Here is a 27,374-nt window from a genome sequence, read left to right as displayed (position 1 = left end):
AACCACACACTGATTAACTGTTCAGTCCATACCAACCTTCCACATTGAGTTCAGTGTACTTGTCAGGGCTACCTGGGACAATAATCTGCACTTATTGACCTCACACAGTCCAGCTGTATACTCTGATCCAAGTGGACACCCAACACAACGTCACCAATTGGTTTGTGAACCGATGTTTTGAAGCTTCGAGTGTGGCATTTTGTCCGACGCCATCTTGGCTTTTTGTAACAAAACCTAACCATATTTAGAGGAGGGGTGGAGCCTGCACACCCACCCACACCTGCGCTATGCACCTATTCGTCGGCACTAGCTGTCTATCACCTGGTATCAATGCCTCAATGCAAACCACGCTTTATCTTCTGTTTTACTATGAATAGCACCATAATTTACTTAATGAACATTATGCTGTATCGATGAAGACTTGAAACTCTGCTGGTCATTAGAGAGAATACAGGTTTCCGGCGCTTACATATTGGCTTCATCTTTATATACAGTCTATGGTTTGGACCCAGTCTTGTTAACAAAGAACCTGCCTTACAATCTAAGGTGTGGGTTTTGTATAATTTGGAGTTTTACCAAGCTCAAAAAGGCCACCCCTTTGCATTCTGGGCAATGTAGTGTCCAGTGTTTTGGGGGCTTGGCTGACATTTGATAGTTTGGCCTCTACAGTGACATAAATCTGATGACTGCTGATTTCATTTCTCTAATGTTGACCTCCTTTCTACACCTGATATTAAGATTCACATGGTCTCTTATTTTTTTCTGTCACCAGGGAAGAGTACTTTTGATCCGAACACAGCAAACCCAAGAATAGTGCTGTCTGCAGATCATACTGAGATGTCCACTACTGAAGAAGTACAAAACGTCCAGGACCACCCAGGCCGCTTTGATGTGGTCCTTGCCATCCTGGGCGAGACCGGATTCTCAAGTGGAAGACATTACTGGGAGGTGTCTGTTGCTGGGAAGTCTTGTTTCCACCTTGGGATGGCCAGTGAATCTGCTCAAAGGAGGGGGTCGATTATATTCCGTCCAACAAACGGCTATTGGACTATAGTTAAAAACAAACAGGGCCAGTACAGAGCTATTGATAATAGATCTGTTGTACTTCGAGGGCAGCCGCAGCTTTTGACGCTGGGTATTCTGCTGGATTATGAAAAGGGACAGGTCTCTTTTTACAATGCTGGTGACAGGTCTCATATATACTCATTTCAAAGTCAAAGGTTTACTGACAAAATCCATCCATTCGTCAATTTCTGTGTCGAGGACACTGAAAGACGTACTCCGATTGTTCTTCTAACCCCTGGATCAACTGAGTGGATAAAAAATGCAGTGTAGTTCACATACTTATAAATGCTGTTGAATAGTTCAGACAATAAAACACTTCAAATATACAAGAATGCAATTTATTTGATTTATGTGTAAAAAAAAGAAAATGTTCGGTCTCTTGTCCAAGTCATTGTAGGGATTTCAATCAATTGGTACAGGAAGAAAAGTGTACAATTGTAAATTTGATGTTCTTACATCCAGATGTGGATCTGCTTACTTCAAATTACCACCAATCGGTCAATACATGTCAGCACATCACCTATTACACAGAAAGTTCTGAAATGAATAAACAACTTTTGCTTTGCAAGTAAAATACTTGCTGACGAAATGAGAACTGCTTTGAATTATAATTCCTGATCCTTATATGAAATGGTTTACCTTAAAAAATAAGTCTGATCCAACATTTGTTTGAAAAAAAATAAATCTAAATAGCTCAGATTTAATACACTCTGCCCACCACACGTCACTTCTGTAACACGTTTTGTTTTTTAACCTTCACTTGATTTCTGTCAAAGTGTGGACATCGCTCAGTCTCTTCCTGCTGTACCAGCCACACTGCTGTAAAAGTGGGAAACAAACACTGGATCTCTTTCCTCCAGAATGTGCAGGAAGTGATTCCTCTCCTCTTCTCCCCAAGACTCGAACCACTGTGACCACAGGCGCAGCTGGCATTCAAAGATGTTTGGTAGGTTGTCCTTAACCTTGGAGAAAAAAGAGAGAAAGCATTTGATAAAAGTCAGAAATTATAATATGTTAATGTTTACTTTTTTTAAGGGACAAAGCAAATTAACTAATATGTGCACTTAAGTCCGACATGTAAATGTGGCAGATTTAGGTATATAGGTTCGATTTCATCTGCAGTCCCTGGCAGGTTGCTGGTAAAAATCAATTAACAAAGAAACATATTTATGAAAACACAGAAGAACCTGCACAGACACAAACAAGGCACATAACACATGGAAAGCACAAAAAAACCCCGCAAATGGCCAGTAATCAAAACATTAACAGACGTATCAAGCTAGTAAGTGATAAAAATATTCTTGAATTGGAGGAGATACAAATGTGGTGATCGTTAGATCTTTGGCAACAGTGTTCCAAATATCAGTGAAATACCTGAAAGTTTAATCATGTTCCTTCACCAATTTCAAAAACATATCCAGTTGATATTTTTCAGTGGTGGTAAGCAGAGAGATTTTAAATCGAAAATGTTCGTAGCCTGATTATAAAGTCTCTGTACTGCTTGTAATGTAGTCCACCCTGTGAGGGACGTACCTGAAGAGTACTGAGCGAATCCAGGAGGGTGCACACCTTCCCGGGCACAGCCTTACCGAGCAGGTCCTGCAAGAACCGCTCCTTCTGGGGGCTGGTCCATCCCTGGAACCAGCTCAGGACGCACCGCTGCTCCTGGAGGGTCACATAGGAGATGGGTTCCGCCTGCATCACTTGACCCGCGCTCAGAAAAGAGGCGCAGGACAGTTTCTCCAGGCTCAGGGGGTTGACGACAGCCCGGGGAGCCGGTGGAAAGTCCTCCGAGCTGGGAGCGCAGCAGCCGGGAGCACCGGCCCAGGGTTGTGTTGACATGGTCGGTGCTGCTGGGTCTCTGAGCCTGGAGTGAATGCTCCACTGGATATCCGAGGTCGTCAGTGAGCTGCTGTGACTGCAGATGACTTAAACCTGGGCTGACATGTTAGAACCCCAACAAACCTTTAGAAAGACCAGTTGGATTCACCCTGAGAAAAAACAAGTCCTTCACTAGATGCGATCAACAGTGTTCTTCACCTTATGTAGCTTAGCACAGTTCTAAGCGATGCTAACGTCAGGATCTTCATTCAAAGGGACGATCAAAACCATCATTGACTATACTCAACATTAGCAGTTGTCTGTGAGTCAATTTTTTTAATGGACGAAGAGTCAAATCAGCTTATTGTCCACATATCTGAGGAGCAGCGATATTTAACCAGAGTCACGCTAATCTCACCAACAAATACTCACAGAAGGAAGTTGGCTTCACATTCACACCTTCCGATTCTGCAGCTAAGGGGGAAAATAAGGGAAACTAAAAATTTGCACTAACTCCGTTTTATGCACATTTTTACTGTTCTGAAAATATTTTGAGATTTGAGATTCAACTTTGACTCTGCCTTATACTTTTTTTAGTATTTAATTTATGAAAATTAAAAAAGATAACTTCACTGCTTGTTTTGCACCTTGTAAACATTTATCAACAAACCACTACACAACAGTCTCAATTTACATATAGAAAATTTAGCTCATATCGACTAAACGCACGGACCCTACACTTGTCCAATCTGGACTAGATGATCCCTGAGAGTCTAAAATATCTTCAAAACACAGAATCATATTTCTGTAAAATGTATTCCTATTTAGGAAAATAATATTTGTTGGCATTTCCCTGTTTGAAAAAAAAACAACAACACTGGCTATTTTGAACCAGATCCCCAAATGATTACATCTAGACTTTTCAAATCTGGACAAAACCATCCAAGAGAGGCTTAAGATTATTGATAACACTTTTGCATATTTCTAAAACAAAAGCCACATTGGACCAGAACCAAATGGGAGAAAAAAGTACACCAAATAAAATCTGGAAAAGATGATCCTAGATTATAGATTATAGAGTATATTAAGAAAAAGAACACTGATGGTTAAATTATGATGCTTCTAATAAAGGCCATGGAAAGGCTATAAGTGAGGGTCATAGCAGTGACAGTGAGTTTGACCAGAGGAAAGAAAAAAAACTTTTTAGGATTTTTCTGTTAAAAAACGAATAATCTGTAAATATCAATCAAATTGACCAATATATGAATCTGTTCTGATACCAATTTAAAAAGATAAACGTACAGTTGTATACTATTGTTTATAAAAGGACCTCTTTAATCAAATTTAAAACAACCAATGAAATGTTGTGGCACAACCGTAAAACAATGTTCCATTTTTTGTACTCACGTCTGAATAAGAGATTCACAAGTAGTCTTTAGGATTTTGATCTGGCCCTGGTCTGATCAGATTATATACTTGATAAATCTGAAAGAAAATACTTGTGCTCTCTGTCTATATGTAGTGGTTTCTGATCAGAATTAATTAATCAAAGATTGTACAACTTTGAAAACAGGAAAATGTGCTCATCGGTCCCTTAACTTCTACCTTAACTATGGCAGCGGAAGTAACCAATCAGAAGCTAACTTCAGTGTTGTGGATGCTGTGTGGTGTCCGGTTTAAAGGTTCCGCAGATTTTTGCAAAGTTTGTTGTCTGCAGAATAAAGAGCAATCATGAACAACATGTGTGTGGGGCCTGTTAAAGGAATTTATTTGAAAGAACATCGTGTACTTTAAATGTCGAGAACAAAGTATTCGTCTGATATTTGATGAGGGGGAAGTCGTCGGTGATGACGCTGTGTGGAGGAAGGCGTTGCTCGTCGCTCTCGCTGGAAACCGACTAGAGGAACGGAAAATGGCGGACCTCGAAGACGTTACGCTGGACGGGAGACCGCTCCAGTCCCTCCGAGTGGCGGATCTGAAGGCGGCTCTGGAGGAGAGGGGGCTCTCAAAGAGCGGCCAGAAAAATGCTCTGATCAAGCGACTCAAGGGGGTGAGTCCCACTGCCGAGCCGCGGCGTGCAGCGAGCTAAGGTTCCCGATGAGACGGGCTGATGCTCTTCTCAGGGCCGACAACCGGGCGCCCTCACCGCCGAACCGCGGAGTGGAGTAGTCGCGCTCGACGACCACGAGTCGGCTGAAAAAATGCGTCGTGTGCGCATCGCCGCGGCCGAACAGTGCGTTAACCGTCCAGAATCCCACCGACCGTAGCAGGAGCGGGACTTCAGGCAACTTGGTGGCTAATTTGAAAGTATGCGACTGGGTAATGTTGTCCTGTTAGCTCGTTAGCTGCCCCGAGCTAACGCGGTAGAGTTGAGCGGTGGCCTCAGCGTCGGGCTCGCTGTGTGCTCTCCCGTTAACGGCGCCTGCCCCTGGCTGTGTCGGTGTGCGCCAGTTTAACCAGGGGTTTGACCTGAAAGCCGTTATCTAACTGCAACGCAACTTTAATCAGCTAACACTGGATGTCCGCGTTACGTTAATACACCTAAAATGTCCAAGTGCTGCTGTGTTCCGCCAAATTCCCTACTAGTTGGAGCTAAACTGTACCCAGGCCCATCAGCTGCCGTAGGTCCAGTATGGATCCCGTTTGTTTACACTGCGACAGACGTTTAATCTGATCTGCTCCACAGTGCAAGTAAAGGCATCATTTTCCCTTTAAACGGGGGAGTCTGGCTACTGTTTGTCCACGGTACTCCGTCGTGTGGGAACATAGTGCTGTTTATATTTGATTTTCCACGTTAAATGTTTTCACCCCATTGCAGCTCAGGTCACTCCCATTACATGTGGAATCTGAGCACCATGTTATTCATTTCAAGATGTATGATTTATTCATAAGTGTATTCCCAGCTGTCAGACACCGTCAGAGTTGTAAAAAGGTGGAAGTCTGGTTGCACAGACGTTTACAGGCTCTGGTGGCTCCAAAGTTGCACTGTAATTACTGGTGACATGTTGCATTGGTTTACTATAGGGGGATTGGTTACTGTTGAGTGGAATAGAAACATGCAGAGTGAAACTCTATCAGAATGTAGTTTTAATCTGCTTTACTTGTCACCACTGTCCAAGGTTTCTGGGACATTATGTATTTTATTGTATGAACTGTTTTTTTTTTGTGCCCTAGTTTGTGGGGTGCACTGCGACGTAAAATACAATCAGCAGTGTAGGTTGGTTGCTGAGTATCTAACAGTGAGTGTACGGACAAAGATGAATGGAGACAACGAAGCGTTTGCTCAAAAACATGTAAAAAGTTGAATTGAGTTAGGTCCATTTCCTCATGCGTGCTGCCCATCTCTCATTATTCTCAGTCTGTTTGCCGTTTTTTTTATCACAGCCTGCCGGTTGCTTTGCCCATTAGGGTCTGATTGAGCCATGTGACCTTTACCGTGTTGCTCGTCTGCTCCTGAGCAGGGAACTTTGTTGTTGACCGTCCTCTTCTCCCTCTCAACATGTTATTGGTTGCTCTCTACTTTAAGATGCGTGAACGGCTAAAGTCTTCAAATCTATATTCATTGAGGAAGAGATGCGGCATTGCTGAACAGTTCTTATCCCAAGCTGATTGGATGCAAGGCCCCCAGAGACTCGCCGTACTTTTGCAGAGGATGGAAATGTTCTCATTATTAGAATGAATATAGTACAAACAAAGTACCATTTACATTCAGATGCACCATTTGCAGCCAGAACAACTCCGTCTGTTATTTACATTGTATCAATAAAGACTCTTGTCTCAATAACAGGCACTTATGTTGGAGAATCTTCAGAGGACCTCCACTGCTCACATTGGCCTGCAGCCAAACTCTCAGGTAATTGTCTCCCCAAAAAAATGTGAATTCATTTCAAAAGCAAAATTGTATTCACATGCAATGACCTCTTGCATATAAAAGATCAAATGTGCATTGGCACAGTTCTCGTAAATGTCTGCTAATAGAATGTTTAATTGGCCTTGAAGACTTGTAGCCAGTTTTTAATGATCTCTCTAAATTTAGATTGGTGAGGAAATGAGCCAGAACAGCTTTATCAAGCAGTATCTGGCTAAACAACAGGAGCTTCTGCGGCAGCGTCTGGAGAGGGAGGCCCGCGAGGCATATGACACAAATGGTAAGTTCTGTCAAGAGTTGTACTAATTTGGTCATTATGTACAACATTTTTAAAATTTTATTATTTCTCTTTCATAAACAGATCAAGAGGACCATGCAGAAGTTCACAATAGTACCTCATGTCCTCCTCAAGCCCAGGTAGGATATGATTTTTTTTTTTTACTTTACCAGTCACATTTTCTAATCTTCTGCACATTTCTTTCAATCATTTACATGGAAGAACACTGGCATAGTTATATGACAAATTGAGTCTCAACTCCATTTCTATTCTCACCAGGATGTCACACCAGCATTGCCTGAGCAGCACAAACCACCGGGCCCCTCTGGTGGAGAGGGATTTTTTAGTGAAGGGAATGATGAAGAGGGTGATAGGAACAACGAAGCTGACATGTCCAGTCCTCCTGCGTCTGGCTCTGTGGCCATGCGTGTTCCTGCTGGTGAACACCGGCCAGAGAGGGATTTTGCATCCAGTGAAGTCGCAGCTGACAGCGATGATGATGATAGTGACGAAGCAGAGGAGGATGGTGACGATGATGATTGGGACAGTGGTGCTCGAAGGAGAAATCTCAGAGAGCCAGCCAGAGTGCCCTCAAGCAGAGAGAGGTCTGGAGCATCCTGTCAACCCCAGCAGCAACACATCCCTTCCCTTTTGTCTCCACAGCTCCGCCAACCAACACCTCCACCCTCCCCGCCTCCAGAGTTATCATTCCCCTTGCCTGACACCCCTAAACAGAGCCCTCCGAGTCCAGATGTAGCTCCCCCTAGGCACTCACCCAGTACCTCCAGCTCTGGCTCCTCTAGCAGTGGCAGCCGCAGCAGCAGCCCAGAGCCACAGAGGAGTGGACATAATGAGCGCAAGCCCGGCCCACTGACCCTCCTGGCACGTAAAATGGAGTCAGAAGGTGCGTTCTCAGGAGCAGGTTGGCATGGCGGTGATGTGGAAGGCGATAGGCGTGATAACAGTTCGCCTTCAGCCACATTGTTTCCAAGCAGAGGGCCTCCAGAGGGTCTGGTATCTGCCATCACCCACACAGCCAACACTGCAGGCCATATGCCATTTCCCATGATTCCAGGCACAAACCAAGGTGTCACAGGGGCACATTCAGCCCATATTCAAGTACCTGTGAGTGTACTTAAAGCCAATACGACAGGAGAGAGGGACAGACAGAGGGAATTGGAGATAGAAAGAGAAGAGCTTGAGAGGCAGAGAAAACTTGAGCAAGAGAAAGCAATGGAGTTGGAGCGGGAAAGAGCTCTTGCACTTGAGCGTGAGGAGAAGCAGAGAGCTTTGGAGAGAGAGAGAATTGAGCGACAGCAGGCCTTAGAAAGAGAGGAACGAGAAAAAGCCTTACAGCTGGAGAGAGCGCTTGCTCTTGAGCGAGAGAGAAAGGAGAGGGAACTTGTCCTTGAGCGAGAGAGGCAGGAGAGGGAACTTGCTCTTGAGCGAGAGAGACTGGAGCGGGAACTAGCTTTGGCTAAAGAGAGGGAGGAACGAGAGCAAGCCTTAGCCAGAGAAAGAAAGGAGAGGGAACTTGTCCTTGAGCGAGAGAGGCGAGAGAGGGAACAACTAGCTTTGGCTATAGAGATGGAGGAGCGGGAGCAAGCCTTAGCACGAGAGAGGGCCCTGGAGCGACAGAAGGAGCTGGAAAGACAGAGGGTTCTCGAGCAAGAGCGTTTACAGAGAGAAAGGGAGGATAGGGAGAAGAGAGAGAGGGAAGAAATGGAGAGGGCTATGGAGCTAGAAAGAGCTAAGGCTTTGGAGAGGGAAAGGCAGGAGAGAGAAAGGGCAATTGAGCAGGAGAGGTTGGAGAGGGAAAGAGCTTTGGAGGCTGAGAGACGGCAGAGATTTGAAAGAGAGAAGGCTTTGGAGCAGGAAAAGTTAGAAAGGGAAAGGTTAGAGAGGGAGAAAGCCTTAGAGCATGAGAGACTAGAAAGGGAGAGAGCCCTGGAGCAAGAGAAGATAGAAAAAGAGAAAGCTTTAGAGCAGGAGAGAATTGAGAAAGAGAGAACCTTAGAGAGGGAGAGAATTGAGCGAGAGAAAGCCCTGGAGTTAGAGAGAATAGAAAGAGAAAAGGCTTTAAAGCAAGAAAGGTTGGAGAGGGAGAGAGCCCTAGAGCTTGAGAGGAAGGAAAAGGAGAGAATTGAACAAGAGAGAGGATTGGAGCGAGAGAGGATAGGGAGAGAAAAGGCCTTGGAACGAGAACGGGAGGAAAAAGAGAGAGCAGAGAGGAAGTCAGCTCTAGAGAAGGAAAGAGCTGAAAGGCTAGAGGGGGAGAAACTAGAACAGGAGCGAGCCTTAGAGAAGGAGACGAAGGAGAAAGAGAGAGCCCTAAAGGAAGAGAGGGAAAGGGCTCTCGAACGCCAACGAAAAGAAAAAGAGGAACAGGAGAAAGAGCAAGCTAGGATGGCTGAAAAGGAGAGAGAGAGTCACCTCCCTCCATCCAAACGTGGCCGTGAGATTGGTCTCACCTCCCTGCCCACTCCTCCCTCCCTCTCCACAGGACAAGCTAGAAAATTATCGACGGAGGCAGGAGCGCAGGAAGATGTCCATGCTCAAATACCACGGAGTGAAAGCCAAGCCGCAGAATCCAGTTCACCCATGTCACCAACACCTCTGTCACAACAGTCATCATTTAAGAAGTTCCGGTTCTTAAGGGACTCTCCAATTCAGCCACAGCCTTCCTCCACTTCCATGGTTATCAAGAGGCCCAGGACCTTCTCTGACACCCCCCAGCCCCAGGCCTCACCTGTCCTCTCCCCCTCCAGTGTTGCGGAACAACTACAGCAGGAAGGACACAGGCCCTCTGCTGGACAAGAAGATCGAAAGATGCAGATAAAACCAGAGGTTGTCGCTGAGCCACCAGGACCCACAAAGAACGAGGCTGCAAAACCTGTACCAGATGACAAAGAACAGGCAGAGTCGGTGAAGGCTGAACATGCTGCCAAGGATTCCACCCAAAAAGTGGATGAAAGCAAGAACCGTTCAAGCCCACTAGCCCAGCGGGAGGGTAGGGATGCTAAGAAGCAAGAGAAACCAACAAGACGAAGATCAACATCCAACGATTCCTCCTCCTCAGGGTCTGGCTCTGAGTCCTCATCATCTCGGTCCTCTAGATCGTCTGCATCTTCTCAAGAGGAAACTTCCTCCTCCAGAAATAGAAGGGTAAGTGGTCTGCCAGGATCCTCTTTTTCCTTGACAAACAATGCTTCTCATTGGATCACATTAGATATCATTTAGATAATTTTTTACACAGGCTAAATCTAATTTATATTAATGTTAAGTAAAATCTTATCTGTCCAATTGACAAATTTTATTGAAATTGATAGGCCGTGGCCTGCACCTTTTTTGAAATGTACCATGTCAAGGTTCCAGATTTACACTTTCTGATGACTTTTCATCGCGGCATCACAAAGACACACAGTTTGTGTTGGGTGCATTGAGCACATTGATAGTCTCATGGTAACTTTATTGGTGTCACTTTCTACAGGGACTTAAATCATCACTTGATACAGGCAGTGATAGTTTGGCTGGTAACTTCTAACCTAACCCCGAGCAGTATTGCTTGATCATGATTGGATCAAACTAGTAACATGACACATATATTTTAGAATACAGTCAATCGCACATAGCTTCAATAAAAATAAAATAAAGTGATTTACATGTTTTATGGTGTTAAATGTGAAGAAAAAAAGTTCTGGTGCATTATTAAAGTAATGATATGGCAGCATGTGCTGACCCACTGCTTTAACGTTACATTAATTTGCTCTGATGGAAGTGGATGGATGTCAGAGTGCTATTTGACTCCTCATAGTAATGTGTATCCTGCAAAAACAAACACATTGAGGGAATTTATGTTGTGTTGTTGTTGAGCTGTGTCCTACCTCTTATATGTGTATATCTGAATGCACCATAAAGCTTCACTTTTGGGCTTTTAATGTGAAAGCACCTCTGACAGTGGGATGACATATCTGACTTGGCCCTCAGATAAGGATAAATCTTTTGTTGAAATGCTGGTGGTCTCATCTTTTGTATCTAGCAGCTCTATTTATATCACTTTTGTATTACTCTAGTAATATCAAAGCAGATTTTTTTGTGTTCAGTTGTGGATAATATGTTGCTCTATTGTTTTTCTCATAGGAGGTGAAACCTGTAAGAGACTCTTCACCACCGCACAGGATGACTGTGGAGATTCTTGCTGAGGGTTCTAAAGAAATCCCAGAAGCCACTCCTCCCAAAAGAGCGGTATCTGGAGAAATGAGTAACACAACTGCATATGGAGACAGCCACATCAAGGTTAGTTGCTTTTAAGCTTAAACTCAACAAGATTCTAAACATCCAGGACAACCATGGCTATTCACATCTTATCTAAAAATCTCAACCCCTAATAAGATGGGTGTTTCCTTAAATTAAGTTCTACTGCAGGCAAATCTCTTGATGGCTTCACATTTGGTATTTATTTTCCCCCTGGTGGCATTACCATAACCACCTCAATGATTTTGACATGAAGTACATCATTCCCCATTTCCTGCCCTTTCAAATCCCTAGAAACCTTTCGTTGAAGCTGCACCTGGAGAGGAGACACAAAGAAAAAGAACAGACAGTGAAAGAGAAGAGGAAAAGGACAAACAAAGGTCTGGTTTTCAGTTTGGGTCTTCTGAAATACATCCTATACATTGTCTGTGTGTCAGAGTGTCCTGATGGCACTTGGTGTTGTCAGTCCCTTCCCCTTCCCTTAGAGACTATATTTGGTAATATACTAACCTGCTTCCATCCCTGTATGAGAAAAGATTTGTACTTGTTTGTTCTGATCAGAATTGTTGGGGTTGATCAGCTTGCAGCAGTTGCAAGTATGACGCTGTGTGGGATTTTATAACTGAACAATATGATCAGGACACACACTTTAACTTTCTCTGATTGTTTGGAAATCCGATGTTTTCGCATCACAGATAGATGTTGAAGAAAGGTATTAATACCAGAGAAAGCAGAAGTGTGCACACTTTTCGCAGTGGGCAGCGGCCATCCCGCCGGGCTGTGACAGGCTCTAACCCAGGAGTCACACACAGCAGGCCGCAGTAGAGGTTATACAACCCGATCAGACAGACCACTTGTAATAGAATCCATCGCTTTCTGCAAATAAACACGTACATCACCCTGTTCGCAAAGATGGAATGTGTTTAGAAAAAAAGAAAAGGCATTGTGTTTTAACCGATCGCATCACTACTGAGCCAACAGTACTGTCAGGCAGTGTGTTTGTGTTTTTGGTGTGGTGGATTTGACAAGAGATGAGATTTTTCAGTTGCATTCAATGTAGCCTGCTCTTGCTAGCTTTTCCAGGATTACTTACCCTGGCTTTAAGGTGTAAACTTTGCAGATGACATCAGTTAAGTGTTACTATTAAGAGACGGGTATGTGATTAAGTGGTAGTAATTCGGACTATTTTAACAATGATAGTCGACATATACACATTTGAATCCACATTGACATAGGGCTACTTCTCTGTTTTGCACCTTGTAAAAATTGATTTCACATATCTGAACTTCAGGCTTTTCCAAACCATCTAGAAGTGTTGATTTCATATTTTCTCTTCTAATAGTCACCAGACCACAACATTACTGAAATAATTATCGCAGTATATTTTGTATCATTGGCAAAATAATGAGTAAGTGTAATATCTATCAATATAATACTCAAGCATTGTGTAAGCACATTGAGGAGGTACAGGATAACAAAGTAGTTGATCTTTCTCAGATTTCTAAAATGGTTAGTCGTTTAACATGTTTGTCATTTTCTGCCAAGGAGAGTTTAAACCACAACCTGCTATCTAATGAGGAGAAATCAGAATTTAAGCCGAGAAGAAATACTAATGTGACATTTATCATGCTAATTATTTATATTTATTTATGTAAAAAAATTACGTTTCACGTTGCAGTACAAAAAAGCGATCGTCAGCGTAAAATGTCCATTATTTAGTGGTTATTTCTGTATGTAGAATACCACAGGACCTTCCTCAAAAACACTTTAAACACATGGATTGTCTTCGGTATTGAATTTCCCATCAGGCGATTGATGAGACTGCCTTGAAGCCGGTGTGGCTGAGAAGATGCGGGTCCTTTTCAGACAGGATCTTTTTTTTTCGTTCGTTGCAATATGGCCGTGCTCCGTCGATGCTCTTAGCTGCCTTTATCGGCTAGGGTTTGTTTTTCCTTCCATACGGCGGCTCAGTCCCACGGTAGACGAGGCTGTGAGCGTGGCAGGTTTGGGTTTGACAGGCGGTGCGGACATGACGGTTTGGTTCAAAGCAGAGAGGCGTCTCTGCTGAGGGGGAGGGAGGAGAGGCGGAGAGAGGCGGCCCGCGGCGCCGCAGTCCTCCCGGCAGCTGCAGCCTGAGCGCCCGCTGCCTTTTAAACCTAAAGCCACCGAGTTAATTTTAAGGTTAATTTAGGCGTGTGCGCGTCCGATTCCGAAGATGGCCTGACAGCGTGAGGCGCGCGCTCGTTTGTCAGGTATTGTGAAGCTGCGGTGGAGCGTGTGGTCCTGGTCTGAAGGACTGCGTTGGCATGCGGTGCAGTCCTCCACTCAACGCGTGTGTGTCTGTGGTCAGCTGCGTGAGATGCGTTTAAGATGCAGTTAGTTTAGCAACACCTGGTTTCTCTCTCTCTCTCTCGTGTGTGTTTTTACAAAATTGTGCATAATTGATAAGTGTATGTAAAGCCCAATAACATGATGTGTACATAATGATGTTGAAATATTTATCAATTACCAATATAGTTTTGATTACACACCCATGTTTTGAGAGAGATTACACTGCTACTCTCACATTTATTATTATATTTAAGTGTTATTGACTGTAAAAGTTCATATTTTGTTTTCATTATTTCTAATAAGGTCTTCTGTGTAGGATTTAGGGGATTTGGCAGAAATAAAAAATATATTTATGCTATTTTTTCATTGGTGTATAATCCCCTAGAGATAAGAATCGTAGTCCAAAAGTAGTTCTGCCTTAGATCCAAAAGGAACAACAATTAAATTATAAATAGTAAACATTTTATACATTTTGACTTGGTGTGCTCAATGCTGTTTGTTGATGCACGTCCGCCTCTCTTCGTGCTACTGCTATGGTCCATCACGTTTTTACCATCCGGTCAGACAGACTTCATAGTTTCAGTTTGTGTCATTCAACGCAGTTCTTTCTCTCATGCAGGAACTTATCTTTCACTCTTTAGTCTTTGTAGCTGTCACTCAGAATCTATTGTGCAGGATTGACCTCCATGCATTGCATACCACCACAAATTGAATTGGTTCTTTGGGATCTTTTTAAAGCTACCCAGGGAGCTGGTCCGCTACCGCTTTGTTACCGGAAGGGGAGGGTGAGATGAAGGTTATTGAGTTGGTTGCACTGTGCAGCATCTACCACTAGGTACCACTTAACTGCGCACACTAAACCTTTTCAATTATAGATTTTAAGTCTCAGAGGTGGTGTTTTGGTTTGGTAACTAGTTTTTAAAAATATTTTGGGAACATAAAAAGTTCCTCTTTACTCAGCACCAACAGTCTTTTCATCTGTTCCCTCTTTTCTTGTTGATGTGTCTGTGTCACACTACGCAGGCAGGTGAAGGAGACTGGCATGGCAGAGTCAGAGAAGCTTCAAGAGAACAGCGAGGAGGTAAGGCACCTGAAGAACCACAAATTATGTCGGTCCGCAAAGCTGTCAGCAGCTGAGGATGTATATGGATGGACCCATTTGAGTCTTTATAGTTGCTTTTCTGTTATTCGCACAGCTTTTTGTTGATCTTGATATAATTCACTATAGGTCATTTTAATACATTAAATAAAATTTATTACGCTTATATTCTTCGTTGGGAATCTTTGCTTATGAGTTAACAAACTCTAGTCAGATGGCAATGAGCCAATTTCACAAGTATTAGAATTTGTATGGGAAATTACTTTTAGTTCCTTTCGCTGTTTTTAAAACCTTTTGTTGACACTGTCCTAGGCAGAAACAGCAAGGGTGTTTTCTCACTGTGGCTGATGTTTAAACCCCAAATGATTGCTTTGTTATAAAGGTGCTCATGCCTCTTCCATTGCCCATTTTGGTTACCTGCAAACTACCTCTGCCTCTGCCACTACCACTTCTACTTCTACTACTGCTACTACTGCTGCACCTGTTCCACTGTCCAGAGTTGACCACAACTAAGCCTGGGAGGCTGCACTGCAGAGGAACACTCAAACAAAATCAACACAAGCTTCCTCTTTTTCATGGATATGTCTGGCAAGAGCTATAGATCAGACCAGAAGATGCAAAGTGGGGGTTGGCCAGTCAATTTGGCCCCACTCTCTTCAACTTCTACAAACTTACGTGACTTTGTGACTTTAAAACCAACCTGCAGAAGAGACGGCAGTAAAGGACGTGCTCACAGGAAGTCAAGGCTGATGTGAAATTTTGACTTTAAACCCACTTGCAAAGAAATGTGGGATGTAAAGGATATCTCATTCTACGTGGTTGGTGAACCATATCATACAACAGACATTTGGAATTCGTTAATCTGTTCGATTGGCATTCAGATTGCACCAGCAAATTCCCATCTTGGATATTAAATATGTTTTGATCAAGGCCCAAAGCTTGTGTCTGGACTCGATGGACTTGACGTTTTTTGTGATCTGAAGATGGACTTATCATTTAGGCCCCTTCAACAGCCCTTGTGATGAGTAGGGTGAAGTAACTGGTCCCTAAACAACAGAACATGAGAATCAAAGTTCTGGATCATTGTGCACAGTGACTATTGACACCACTCATCTGGTCCGCTGCTGCTTCTATATCTTTAAAGGACTAATGCCCAAACATCTGAGGATGAACGCTCTGGCCAAAAGCTTCTAAGTCCCTACCCAAATGAACTATTGCACCCATCCTGCCAGCCAACCAGCTTTCAGATTTCCATCCAAACATCTCAGCCACCTTTGATTGGACCCTTGTTGCCTAGATACAGTACATGCAGTCGTGATTGGGCCATATCCAAACCAGTAAGGATCAGGTGTCAGTGGTACCAGGGGTTAAATAGATGTTTACTCACTGCTAAATTTCATAGTTACTTTGAAAATGCTTAGTTTCCAGTCAGACTTTTTTTATAAATGCTGATCTTAGTGGTTGCTGTGGTTTTTAATTCAAATTCTTCTAAAACTTCTCTGAAAATTCTTGGCCTTGCTGTGTCTATTCAGACACAGTTTTAAAATAACCAATTTTTGCAGTTGGATTTAAACTGCATTATTTACACCAGATCATTGTTTGATGAAGACTGCAACTACAGTTTACTCTTAAAAAAAGACAGTTATTTTCAGGAATGTATAGTTGTAAATGATCAACATATTATTAATTATGGTATATAGTTAACTTGGCGCCATCAGTAGACTTGAATTAAGATAAGACCCTGCACCGCAGTTTCTATAATTCACTTTCAGTCCCTACGTTTCCCCCTTTCTATTATTGCTCCAGCTTTCCTCCAACCTGCCCATGAATATTTGTACTTATCCACATTGTCTGTGTCTGCCTCTCACCTCTCCCGTGTGTTTTGGCTTCTTTTTTTTTTTTTTTGATCTTGTGTTTCAGACACCAAAGGCCTTCTCCGCTCGTAAGATCTCTCTTAGCAGTGAGTACTCCACCAACTTGCTCTCTTCTTTTTCAGTATATGTCTCTGACTGAATAATTTTCGTATCATGTAATTATGTATAGACTTGTTGGTAAACTCAAGCATGCTTGACTGGGAAGGGAACGGATATCCCTTATATGGTTTGTGGTCAAATCAGTTTAAAATTCCACTTGCAATTTGTTCAAAGTTTGGTGACCAAGGTGACAAGTCTAGTGTGTATTAAATGCATAATTAATCTGTGGGGGAAATCCTCTGTATTTCAAAAGTATGCCATCAAAACACTATTGTATGCATGACATTGTGATGTTATGTTGTAAAAGTTTATGGGAATTAATTGGTTGGTTCATTTTTTTTTTTTTTTTTTTCCCCTCGTCAATGCTAGGCAACAAATTGTCGCCAGGCCCCGGCAGTGTGGAGGGAGAGCAGGAGTCTGGGGCTGCGGCCGGTCGCAAGAGGCGGTGGGGTTCCAGCACAGCTGTCACTGCCAAGAAGCCTTCCATCAGCATCACCACAGACTCACTGAAGGTACTTGCAGCATGTAACAATTGTTTTGTGCTTTGGTTGCCATTTATTCATTTGTGGATGGCAAGATGAACAGTATGTTGTTTTTTTTGGTGATGAATGTAATGCTTGATCACTCACATAATCTTTGCATCAGTCTCTGATCCCAGACATCAGACCATGTCTTGGTCAAGAGGCAATAGTGGATCTGCACCCAGAGGAAGCTGTCCTCTCTGGGGTTGAGGATGAAGAGAGGGAACGCTCTGACCAGGACCTTCAAATCCGTCGCACTGTCACACAGGTCGGTCTTCAAATTCATTGATTGAATGCCAAATAAGGAGCTTTCTTAACTGTGAAATGTTGAGTGCTTATCAGGAACGTCTGACTTTACGTTTTTTATTGAGAAATGCTATGTATATCCCTTCCTTTACTGCAGGTGGTGCACTTGGAGAGCAAGGAGAACGGACAGAAAGAGGTGAAGAGGAGCAGACATGAGGATCTGGAGGAGGAAGATCTACAGGAAGAGAAAGACAGAGGAATGACGCTTGAAGAGAAGATGGACGTCTCATTTCCTGGAGCAGTGGAAACCCAATCACCATCACATACAGGCCATGATGTAGAAATCAACACTGGTAATATAACCGTCACAAACTGTCTCATCCAGTTAGTTAGGTCAATTACAATAAAGTCCTGAAAATCTATTTTCTTTCATATATTTATAGTAACCGTACATAATCTACATGCTATACTTCACATGCTGCAGTTTTCTCATTTAAGTATAGGCAACAAATCAGGACCAGATTTCTCTTATGATAGATTTTTTTTTTTCTTCGTTTATTGGGTATTTATTTTAAATAACTTAATTAGAAAACAGAAAGGAAAGTACAGGTGCAATTACATAATAAGCACAATAAAGACGCTAGTGTTGACTTTTTCCCACTGTCTTTATTCTAGTGACCCCCAGCGACACCCTCATTCGTCGCTCCATTAGCCAGCAGAAAACGGGTGTCTCCATCACAATTGATGACCCCGTCCGCACGTCCCAGCAGCCTTCACCGCCTCGTGGCAAAGTCTCCAACATAGTTCATGTCTGCAACCTGGTGAGATAAAACTTGACTACTCATGCATATTTTGGTTCCAATCACTAACTGTAAGGTCATTTTTTTTCCTTTTTTTTTTCATTTTTTGGTCTTTCTTTTATATGGTAATTGAATCTCTTGTATCTCAGTAATGCAGGTTTTATGTAACTTATCCTGGTTTGGAGATGACTATAGAATTTCTATAATAAGAAGTTCAAGATTCCTAACTAGGAATTAACCGATTTTACCATAACCGTGGTTTCCTAACCGTAAGAATTGTATCAGTTGTCACAAGCCTAATTAGCATGAGCCAACTGATCTGACTTGCCATTGTAAATTGAAATGGTAAAAACAATGATCAACTCCAGCTAAGAATGAAAAGGTGCTTACCACATATCCAGGTGGCTTTGGAAAACATGGTTGGTTGATGGGAGAACACTCTAACGTTGGGAGCACTGGCAGAAATCCGGCCACATTGGTGGGCACTTCCACTTGGCAATGTCTGCAGTGGAGCGTAAATGAAAATGCTGATAAAATTAACGCTTGTTATTTTGCTCACACCATCATTCGTTGTGTAATTGCTCTGTTATGTTCTTTAGGTGCGGCCATTTACTTTGGGACAACTGAAGGAGTTGCTCAGCCGAACAGGCACTCTGGTGGAGGACAGCTTCTGGATTGATAAAATCAAGTCCCACTGCTATGTCACTGTGAGTTACTAAAAGCATGTTCTTGTGCTGTAGGTCTGAACCATTTCTTGTTATGTCATGGAGCCTCTGTCTTCTATCTGTGTTTAGTACTCGTGCTCCGAGGAGGCTGTTGCCACACGGGAAGCTCTTCATGGAGTGAAATGGCCTCAGAGCAACCCAAAAGTCCTTAGTGTGGACTTCTGCCAGCAAGATGAGGTAAGACTTCATTACTAATAGCCTGTATTTGTCTCTTGGGCCCATAATGTTCACATCTGTAGACTGAGTACATCTCTACTTTGTAGCTGGACTTCCACAAAGGCCTGGTGATGGCCGACAGAACTGGAGCAGAGGAACAGGGGCCTGGCACTGGTCGTGGTCGAACATCAGGCCTGCCCTCTCTCCTCCCTGAGCGAGACCAGTGGGCTGAGCGTGAGCGTGAAATGGAGCGCCGGGAGAGGGCCAAAGCAGAGCGGGAGTGGGATCGGGACAAGGTTAAAGAGTTCGGCAAACCTGGGTCAGAGAAGGAGGGAGGTCCTAGAAGGTCGCGCTCCAGAGAAAGAAAACGTAAAGAGAGGGGAAAGAGCAAAGACAAAAAGACTGAAAAAAAGGGTAGGTACATGCAGACGTTGGATACGACTGTATATGCATTAGAATGAAATAGGCCTATGTTTATTATTGTGTCTGTTTTCTCTGGCAGAGAAAGCAGCTGAGGATCCTCCAGCAAAGCTGCTTGATGACCTGTTCCGAAAAACTAAAGCAGCTCCTTGCATATACTGGCTTCCACTTACCGATGAACAGGTGAGACACAAACCAGTTTATACGGTTTACTTGCTTCTCATGAATAACTTCAACACACAACCTAGTTATTTAATTCAATGCCAGACTTAAAATCTCCCACATTTTCTTCATTTTAGTTTATCCAGCGAGAAACTGCCAGAGCAGACCGGGCGAAGGAGCGAGAGAAACGGAGGAAGGAGCAAGAGGAGGAGGAAGAGAAAAAAAGGGAAGAAGAACGAAAAGAGAGGATGAAAGCTGGAGGTGGAACAACAGGAGACCGGAGTGAGGGTGAGAAGGACAAGGACAGAGAAAGAGACAGAGGTAGAGAGAGGGACAGGGAGAGGGAGAGGGAAAATGATAAACGCAGGGATGGCTTCAGAAGGCAGGGGGGCAGCGGGGCAGGTGGCGGCAGCAGCCGACGCTCACGCAGCCGCAGCGACCCGCGAGAAAGACGGCGCTAACAGCCTATCACCTGATGGAACTGTCCTAGAGACCCCCCCGCTTCCATTTGCCTTTCACTACATGTACTTTGTTACAACTAATACCCAACAGAGGACCAACTGATGTCGTCACCATCTCTCAAATTGTCACCTTTTCTAGAGCACATCTGCACCCACACACAGTCTTGCTTAAAGGGGACCATGTTTTTTTGCAGTGTTGTTTCCCAGAGTGCTGTACGTCTTGCTCTTGTCGAGGTTTGATATTTTGTTCCTACTAGATTTGCCTCTCTCTCATTTTTCTTCTTTTTTCTTTTGACAGCATAGCAGTATGGCACACTGGGTGATTTTGATTATTTCCCTCAATGTTACCCACTTACCCCAAATTGTAGGTGCCAATTCTGATTTGCAATCAATTGTTGTTGCCTCTGTGTTTTTACACTTGATTTGGATGAAGAATCCTTTTGTTGCTGCATGTAATTCAAGGCTCTCGTTGCCAGTCCTGCCCACAGAGGAAACTCAGCCCTTTGTGCAGAGGTGTTTGGCATTTTGTACAGAAATAAAGAGAGCTCAAAATCAAGTCTTTAAATGAGGCAGCTCTGGGATATTTTTGGACAGGTCTGGAATAACTATTAAGGCAATGAAATGTTCGTCTCTCCCTTTGCTTAGTGAGAGAAATGAGACGAATCTGTGTGTGAGAGAGTCCTGATCATGTCCTTATTGCTTCTCTTCCTCCTCCCATCTTTCCTCCTCTTCCTCCAGTCATCTTAGCCTGTCATGTTCATACAGGCTCAAGAGCGGAAGTCGCATTATAAGTTTTCTCAACATTGGTTTTAAAATTGTTTTTTAATTGTAATTTTTCATTAAGTACAAAGGTTTGTTTTCATTTTTTATTTTCTTTGAGTACGCCTATCAGTGGTGAATGTACAAATAATAAAAATTGAAGTTTGAAATTATTGTAATGTTTTTTCATTGTTCTTGGGAAGGGTATATCCATCTAGATAGATACTGGGAACAGTTTAGTTTGGGCTAAGTACACAAAAAGTTAAATCGGTGGTTGCATATAGAATCCACAAGGTGTCAGTCATACAACATTGTGGCTCGGCTCAGCCATGACACTTGACAAGGAGAAAGGGTTCATGCAGTCAAATTAATTTCTGAATATGACAGGGAATATTATACATGTACAGTCTGCTAAAAACTTTAGTATTCTCAATCTTGGTAAATGCCACTTTTCCTCATCGTAATGACTAATGGGATTTTCTTTCATTTAACAGCTTTGTGGTTTTTGGGAACGTTGACCCTCTTCCCCGTCTCTCTGCGTCACCCAGCCTTTTCTTATCTCTGTCCATAATAAATCATATATTTGCCCTCTTCTGTTGCCTTGTTCCACCTCTGCAGTCTTGACATTCATCCTGCAGAGCTCAGCAGTGCTTCTATGTAATTACAGCCCTATGGTCGCTGAGCATAACATTTTTCCGCCCTGATGCAACTTAGTGTGTCTGGACTCTGTGTGGACCAGTGCATCCTTATCCCTGGCATCTCTCTGGCTGCCCCAGAACACATTTATAAGTCCAGCCTAGTTGGAATCCGAGCCAGAGAGAAAGACGTCTTCCATCTCTAATGACTGTGTCTCTAGTTCCCTGACGATAGTTTGACGATGAGAAAAAGCTTATATTCGAGTTGGGAAGCATTTGTCACAGCCTCTTGAGCTTTTACCAGACAGTTTTTGAAGATTGAAACCTGAGGGGCTGGTGAAATAGAAATAGTTACTGTTGAAATGTAGGATCCAGTGTTTTTTTTTAACTAAATGCCACTGTCTATAAACCTACAACAAAGTTTTCTCAAAATAATTTGAGAATAAAAAAACAAGTGCAGCAGTAATCATTTCGCCCAATTATACCTTATCTGTGGAATGGATATACTATATTATTGTGACTTTAATGTGGGACTAGAAGAAATGGTTATTTAATTAAAAAAATATATTAAAATGGATGGAAATATAGGCTGGCAGAGTTAGATGCTAACCTTTGGTGCTTGTTAATGTGCAGTGGGTTTAGAGCATGTTCACCCAGGTGTCATGTTTTTATCAATGCCGATCAAAGCTGGAATAGATAAAAACCTGTTTCTTCTGCTGAGTCATTTGACCTGGGGGTGAATGAAGATTAAATCCATTCCCATTACTGACAAATGCTATATGTAAGTGGGGTTCTTTTTATCAGTGCAAAAGGTACGTAATAGATTTCTAATTGAATCTTCAAAGGATGGTTAAGATGTGAAGTACTGGTCCCACCAAAGAGGCCAAACAAGGCTCTGCAAGGGGTTAATTTGGCACCAGGTCTGTAAATTCAAAACAATGTCTGTTGCGCCCATCGTAGATATATTTCGACAGCTGTTCTGCCCACTGCTGCTTAGACCCAGGATGAGCTCTCACTAGTTCAACTTATGAACAGGAAGGCCATTGCTGTTCCTGCCAAATCTAACGTGGAGCAGCTGGGCAGCTCTGTGACCACAGATGTAGAGATGACACAAAACCATGTTCCTGCAGTTGCAGTTTTTTTCTTTTACAAACCCTCTGGTGACGGCTGGTGGACCACCTGTGCCTGGTGCAGGGCTCAGGTCAGCGGTGAAGACGTCCATGACCCGACAGTCAGCGGAGCAAAGCCACTCCTAATGCTGATGAGTGGGCAGAAAAGACCATGTGTTTTTGCTTTGTAAGCAGCTCCCCCCTCCCTTGAATTTACCTCCCCACTTGTCTGCCCTGCCCACCACGCAGGTCTTTGTGTCCACCCCTGTTGGGAACTGAGTCCCTCTAAGCTCTGATTTCAAGGACTACCTCTGATGTGGGCCTTCTGATCTCTTCAAGTCCCACTGACTTTTCCTCGTCCACTCTGACATGGGAGTTTTTCCTGCTGTCTGTCTCCTATCTACCCATGGCTCTTATGGATTTCATTTTATATCGATAGCGAAGGGAAGCTGGACTGAGTCATGCAAAAGATGAGATACGATTTTGGAGAAATGATGAATAAAAGCAGTATCTTGACAGTCAGTCTTAGCACTCCTTAAACGTCCCTTGATATATACACACCCTTCCCCCTCCTCTTTCGGTCACCCCTCTCTTTTCTTCCCCCTCCTCTTCTTTGTGATGACATGTATGTGCTTATGGAAACCAGATGTGGCCTGTTGCGATGGAAGAGTTGGTGAGGGGAGGAAAAAAACCATGCACGAGGTTGTGTTACTTCATTAACAAGCTGCAGGAGAGGGTAAGGAGGAAGAAGAATGAGTTCGGGGATCTTGCTTCTTGTGGTCTCAAGAGTTCAGACAGGGACTGTACGTATATTTAGATTTCAGATGAAATGTGCCCACTATCCTGCTGAGGCCTGGGGCAGAGCAGGGGGGTTTCCTTGCGGATATGGCTGGGTCAGGGTGAGGGGAGCTGTGCTTGTGGAAGCTGAATCAGCATCTCCTTTGTTTTCCTGCGGGGCTTGTAAGACTTGTGAAGGTTTGAAAAAAAAGACAAACCAAGGAGGTTGGGATTGTTCAACTTCCTTCCACCTGTACTTTTTTTCACCCACACAATACCCCTCTCTGGCATTTAAGAGACCGCTCCCCCCTGCACCACACCCAATACAAACGGCAGAAATTGTGTCGAACGCAACGAAACCAGACATGTATGACTGCTTAATGATAGCTTAAAGCAGATTCAGCACTGAGGGGGCAGAGACGGGCAAAACTGCACGACTAAGAAAACAACGATCGCAAACCAAACATTTGCTGAGAGACATGATGATGCAGAGAAAAGCTGAGATTGGGACATCTGGGGCACTCGAGAAACTGTTAAGTAATGGGGGGAAATTCTTTTCCATGCACATCTCCATGTGTAGCTAAATGGAATAATAAGATTCAGCCAGAACGGAAAATGTATTAGGTATTGATCCCTCCGCTGCCACGGGAGAGGGCACTACATAAAAATTGTGTGTGTGCGTGTGCGTGTGCGTGTGGGTGTGTGTCTATAAGAGAGAGACCGTGAGATAGCAGCAGCTCAGAAATACCATGCTACTAAGCACATGAATAGAGAACAAACCTCCTTTGAGGTTTGACCTTTTCACAATATTTACGTTATTAGGTCACAGCAGGAAGCACACAGGTTTAAATCAGTAAACAATGACTGCATTCCATTTACAGTGTATATGGCAGTTTCAGGGTGCTGATATTAATCCTGCTGGGTTTATTGGGGTCATTGCATGGAATAGAGACATTTTTGTTTGTTTACTCCTGTGCTTTTCCAGTCCACGATCTGCCATTACTGTATTGTTTCTGCACATCAGTTTTTAAATGCCCCCCACACACATTTGAAGATACTTTATAAGTCGCACTTTGCTTTGTGCATGTGTGTGTACACATGCACAAACACAGGTTTGCATAGCTATCCTTACCAGGGCTTTGCACTGTGGACAGCTTGACTATCACCTTACCCTAAACTTAACCAGGACATCATAAATCAAATTATGAAAAAGTTATATCTTCCTCATAAGGACCAGGCTTTGGTATCAGTGAGGAAAACACACACAAACAAACATTATACAAATATCAAAGTCGTCTCTTGACACTTGTTGGTTTGGCATTAACCTACCAATAAGCATATTTGTAAAAAAAAAGTCCATCAAAAGGCATTATTGGGACCCACATGGTGTGAGTTGTCCACCAACCTGAAGGACAGGTCGGTGGTTCGATGTCTGAATGCCGAAGTGTCCTCGGGGCTGTTACCCTGAATTGCTGCGATGTCTGTCTGTCAGGATGTGTGATAAAAAAGTCCAGCTTGTAATAGCTGTGTGTGAAGGTGACCTGACTGCAAAGTGCTTAAAGTGGTCACCAGGACTACGAAAGTCCCATATAGATGCAGCCCATTTACCTCTTTATATGTAAGTTGAAAAATGACCTGACGGTGCATGCTTTTAAAGTTGTCAGATGGCCACATGATAAATAGGATCTTCTTTCACAGATGAATGTGAACATGCAGAACAAGAGTCCTTCACAATTGTCCTGGAAACGTTGTGGTGACAACAAAGGGCAGTGACATCACCTCTGCTGTCTGATGAAAGGAAGTGAACAAAGCAGCAAGCCAATGGCATCTCCATGTCTATTTGGTTGTGTGGCAGCATTAGAACACAGACAGTTTGCAACCCCTCTGTTGTATTAGTGCATGGTGCAGGATGTGGCAGGGTTTTAACTGGCACAAATGAAAACCATGTGTAACCTATATAGCCACCCACCAGCTCCCTTAAGAAACGCTGCCTTCCACAATCCCACGTCCTTGTTACCAGGCAGAGAGCACGGCCAACTGCTCTGTGTTCATCATTCATCCTCATTTAGTGGAAAAGTTACTCACTCTGCTCTCTGAGGCTGGTGCTGCAATAACAGTGTGATGTTCGCTGTGGCCATTATGAGACACAATAGCCAAGATCAGGACTTCCCCTATTGGGAAGTTTCCATTCATCAGCCTGCAGGCTACACACATGCCAGCTGAAACTGGCACAGGAAGTGTCCAGCACAGAGACATAAAAGAAGCGTGTGGTATTTGTTGAGTTGAATTTAACATAGAGATGACAGAAATACTTGGCAGGAATGGAAGAGTTAGTTTGTAGCTCAGCCTTTTTGTAAAAAAGTATACTTGTTAAAGTAGCACTGCAGGAATCCGAGCCAGAAATGACCTTTTCACATATCTGGGTGAAGCGTGAGAGCAGGAGAGATTGCTGGAAGAGGCCGGAACATGGCGGTGTAGTCCTTTTGTTGGACTCTGTGAAAGAAAGAAGTGAGTCATTTCACAGACAGTGAAGAAAAAGCTCTCTGGTTACACATCGAGAGAAAAGAGAGGACTGTGGGGAAGAATTATGCTGAGGCGATTCTTTTTTTTTTTTCACTCTGCAGAATCAGCTGGGGAAGACAGAAAACATCAGATTGTGACCCAAAGCTATATTTTTGACCTGTGTGCAGGTCACAGACACGTTGAGCGTATGGAGAAGATCATGCACAAAAAGACAGACGACAGTGAAAGGAGGATATACAAATAATATGCAATTCTTTCTTTACATATCCTATAACTTGACTGTGATGCAGGGAAAAAGCCAATTAAAACAGATTTAAACCGACTCCCATCCCCCATCCCCTTGCTGCCAGGTCTTGCTGTTTGTCTGGCGCACATGATGGAGTCAGAATTCCAGATGTTGTTCATGGAATTCTGCTTCATCTCTGGCCTCTAAATCTGACTTAACCCTCCTCACTCCTCCTTCATCTCCTCCTCCTCTGTCCTCCACTCTTCTCCCCCCACCAAATATCCTCGTGACTCCTCTCCCCAGCCAAGTGGAGACAAATGGGCGCCCCGGGTCTTTCTCAGCACAATTGGGAAAAGTACCTTGCCATTTTAATTGCAGAAAGTCTCATTCCAGTAATCATAACATATCATACAGATGCTGCCCCCCCCCCCCCCCCCCCTGACCACCACCTCCTCTCTTTTTCTTACAGTCAGTTTTCTTAACAGTGGGTCTGAAGTGTGTGTGCAGTTGTTCATTAGCAAGATCATTAAGGAGCAGGGCGACGCCTAGCTTTGCGCTTTGAGCTTTTATTGGATGGAAATGTACGCATACAGTGTGCATGATGCACAAATAAAAGCATTTACAGCTGTGCAAAACATGCATGAGAGCATGTTTGGATTACTGTACTAATAAAGACCCGCTTAGACCACATTCACCCACTGACTCCAAGTTGATCATCTACATTCCACTGCTTAACTCAATCCTAGAAATAAAAACCTCTCTCATCATCTAACTGGGATCTGTGGTCCTCATACGGATGGAAACACAAGGACACACACACGTATCCTTATTAGAACTTTATGAGCTCTCTCTCTCTCTCTCTCTCTCTCTCTCTCGCTCGCTCCCTCCCTCCTCTCTCTCTCTCTCTCTCTCTCTCTCTCTCTCTCTCTCTCTCTCTCTCTCTCTCTCTCTCTTTCTCTTTCTCTTTAACCGTATAGCAGACATATGTTTTCCTGCTGTGAGCAATGGCTGTACACACTCGTCTTCATCCCTGTTTCTACTTGAGCTTTGGTTCCAGTCCGCGCTTTCCAACCCAGTTTCTGGCCTGCCAGTTTCCGAGCCCCAGTAACACTGAGTGGTGCGGTCGGGGAGCAAGAAATCTGGAGGTCCAGGAGGACTGGGAAATA

At 43.5% G+C, this 27,374-nt stretch overlaps 3 protein-coding genes across 8 annotated transcripts in view; 2 read left to right on the top strand and 1 right to left on the bottom strand.

The window, feature by feature from the left end:
- Positions 1 to 3,311, top strand: part of si:ch211-14a17.10 (GRIP and coiled-coil domain-containing protein 2) — a 31,129-nt gene extending 27,818 nt beyond the window's left edge. For all 6 annotated transcript variants that reach the window (XM_053437467.1, XM_053437466.1, XM_053437461.1 and 3 more), the window contains one exon: positions 773 to 3,311. In XM_053437467.1, coding sequence (XP_053293442.1) covers positions 773 to 1,335 — 563 coding nt within the window. In that variant the 3' untranslated portion in view covers positions 1,336 to 3,311. The remainder of the gene's footprint in view (positions 1 to 772) is intronic.
- c13h14orf119 (chromosome 13 C14orf119 homolog) lies at positions 1,390 to 3,338 on the bottom strand. The gene is made up of 2 exons (XM_053437469.1): positions 2,599 to 3,338; positions 1,390 to 2,027 (listed from the first exon to the last, which is right to left on the bottom strand). The coding sequence occupies exons 1-2, from the start codon at positions 2,905 to 2,907 to the stop codon at positions 1,854 to 1,856; spliced, it is 483 nt and encodes a 160-aa protein (XP_053293444.1). The 5' UTR covers positions 2,908 to 3,338; the 3' UTR covers positions 1,390 to 1,853.
- Positions 3,339 to 4,768: 1,430 nt separating this feature from the next.
- acin1a (apoptotic chromatin condensation inducer 1a) lies at positions 4,769 to 21,111 on the top strand. The gene is made up of 18 exons (XM_053437468.1): positions 4,769 to 4,936; positions 6,674 to 6,739; positions 6,923 to 7,034; positions 7,116 to 7,171; positions 7,311 to 10,196; positions 11,172 to 11,327; positions 11,580 to 11,665; positions 14,640 to 14,697; positions 16,636 to 16,675; positions 17,058 to 17,200; positions 17,334 to 17,477; positions 17,613 to 17,808; positions 18,131 to 18,276; positions 18,855 to 18,962; positions 19,050 to 19,157; positions 19,244 to 19,550; positions 19,639 to 19,739; positions 19,856 to 21,111. Exons 1-18 carry the CDS (start codon positions 4,799 to 4,801, stop codon positions 20,177 to 20,179), a joined length of 5,175 nt encoding a protein of 1,724 aa, XP_053293443.1. The 5' UTR covers positions 4,769 to 4,798; the 3' UTR covers positions 20,180 to 21,111.
- Positions 21,112 to 27,374: the final 6,263 nt, after the last annotated feature.

Source organism: Pleuronectes platessa, chromosome 13, assembly GCF_947347685.1.
Source record: "Pleuronectes platessa chromosome 13, fPlePla1.1, whole genome shotgun sequence".
In the NCBI taxonomy this organism is placed as follows: domain Eukaryota; kingdom Metazoa; phylum Chordata; class Actinopteri; order Pleuronectiformes; family Pleuronectidae; genus Pleuronectes; species Pleuronectes platessa.
This window is presented reverse-complemented; position numbering and strand designations above follow the sequence as displayed.